Source organism: Capsicum annuum, unplaced genomic scaffold (genome assembly GCF_002878395.1).
Source record: "Capsicum annuum cultivar UCD-10X-F1 unplaced genomic scaffold, UCD10Xv1.1 ctg35294, whole genome shotgun sequence".
Classification (NCBI taxonomy): Eukaryota; Viridiplantae; Streptophyta; class Magnoliopsida; order Solanales; family Solanaceae; genus Capsicum; species Capsicum annuum.
In genome coordinates this window covers 1-1,817 of record NW_025842199.1, presented here as the reverse complement: position 1 = coordinate 1,817, position 1,817 = coordinate 1, and the positions used below count along the sequence as shown (strand labels likewise).

The 1,817-nt window shown below is 30.9% G+C and overlaps 1 protein-coding gene across 1 annotated transcript; it reads right to left on the bottom strand.

The window, feature by feature from the left end:
• Positions 1 to 788: 788 nt before the first annotated feature.
• LOC107842610 lies at positions 789 to 1,805 on the bottom strand. Its single transcript, XM_047403174.1, has 3 exons — positions 1,614 to 1,805; positions 1,410 to 1,529; positions 789 to 1,327 (listed from the first exon to the last, which is right to left on the bottom strand). The coding sequence occupies exons 1-3, from the start codon at positions 1,635 to 1,637 to the stop codon at positions 1,226 to 1,228; spliced, it is 246 nt and encodes an 81-aa protein (XP_047259130.1). The 5' UTR covers positions 1,638 to 1,805; the 3' UTR covers positions 789 to 1,225.
• Positions 1,806 to 1,817: the final 12 nt, after the last annotated feature.

Here is a 1,817-nt window from a genome sequence, read left to right as displayed (position 1 = left end):
ACAATTACTATTTTTAAGCATTCACAAAATCAGAACATTAATTACTGCCATTATTAAGATAAGAGAATAATTGGATCTGATTTTAGTTCCATAATTTAAGGAGAAACAGTTTCCTCATCACTATCAGGAATTCACTATGTTCCGCAGCTCATGTAGTCGGAATATAGTCAGAAAATAGGAAGTTTTCGACTACTTTTAGTGGTAGTCGGAAAAAAATATGTTGAAAATATATGTCCGACTACTACTGTCGAAAATTTTCGACTACCCCAGTTGAAAAAATAAAATTATAGAATGATTGAAAAAAATAATATTCTGACTAGTGTAGTCGAAAGTTTAACAAAATAATTAAAAATAATTATTTAATAATTATAAGGTTTCCGACTAATGTAGTCGGAATAGTAATTAAAAATTATTTAATAAATTAAAAACTTTCGACTACTTTAGTCGGAAGTTTAATAAATAATAATTATTATATTATCATTTTTCGACTAAAGTAGTTGAGAAGTTTTATTTATTAAATAATTATTTCAAAATAGTAATTAATAATTATTTAATAAATAAAATATTTTCGACTATTTTAGTCGAAAGTTTAATAGTTAATTATTTAATATATAATTTTTTCTAACTACTATAGTCAAAAAAGGATAATATAATTATTTTCTCCAACAAATGTGGTCGGTAAATAATAAAATTATTTTGCTTTACTCCGACCACTATAATCAGAATATCCTCTCATTTTACAACCACTAACAACATACCTAATGTATTTCTCAAAGTAAATTTAAAAATTACAAATAAAATCAAAACTTAAGAATTCAACCACTTTGAAACATCCAAAACAAACGAGTTAAATAGTTTAAACATTTCAAGACATGTTTAAGTCTAAACGTCACAATCCAAAACAAATACTAATTCTAATAGTTTAAGTCTACATGTCACAATCATAAACAAGAACCAAAAACTACAATCTAATCATTTGATTCACTATCTTCCTCATCCTCAGAGGCATATGTTTCTTGATTAACGTCTCAAACTTGGCAAATTTGGCATCACTAACTGCACACTATTGCTTCAACTCTTCAATTTTATTTTTTATCGCTTCCTTTTCTTCCGCATTTTGCAAAATAAAAGCGGAGTTGGGCAACATTGGGGAAGAACTACTTGAGGATTGGTTAACTCCGAACCCGTAGGTTTTACCCTTCTTTGGACCACCTACCACAGTTGTTCATATTCTAGTCATATCAGCAGGCGATGGTTGGACCATGGTACCATCCTCTGAAGTAGGTTGGGTTTGACGCCAATCTTCAATACTTTTTTGAAATCCTTCCTGAAAGAAAAATAATTGTCATTATGTAAACAAGCTAAGTTGAATAATAAGAAAATAATATATATAAAAGTTAGTATCTTACATATGCAGCCTTAGCACGCGGTTCGACCCAATCTTCTCTTGTACAGTCAGGTTTTTTCTTCTTATGCGTCTCTTCGAAGGATTTAGCAAGAGGTACATCTACTTCTCCATTTAAGAATTTCTGCAAAATTTTACCCATGGTGAAATAAATTATTTTAGAAAATAGACCAACTTCGACTGTAGTATGGAACAGTAGAAGACATACTGGTAAGTGGTCTAAAAAGTCCATTTCAAAGACCAAGGCAACCCCAACTGGTGAAGACAAAAGGATAGATGTTCCCACTTTAAGTTGGAAAAAGGAAATAGCTGAGATCAAGGACTCCCTAGTCACTATGTTTGCCGGGATGCATCCAAGAATCTATGACCATGATGATTAGTCTCTCTAAAGGTTCCAGGACCAGCACGGACG

Bases quoted from the DNA above. Each gene is read 5' to 3' on its own strand.
- LOC107842610 (XM_047403174.1), bottom strand. From the start codon at position 1,637: ATGGACTTTTTAGACCACTTACCA. The intron at 1,530-1,613 runs GTATGTCTTCTA...AAAATTTTGCAG, and splicing joins ACTTTTTAGACCACTTACCA to AAATTCTTAAATGGAGAAGT. The intron at 1,328-1,409 runs GTAAGATACTAA...TTTTTCTTTCAG, and splicing joins CGCGTGCTAAGGCTGCATAT to GAAGGATTTCAAAAAAGTAT.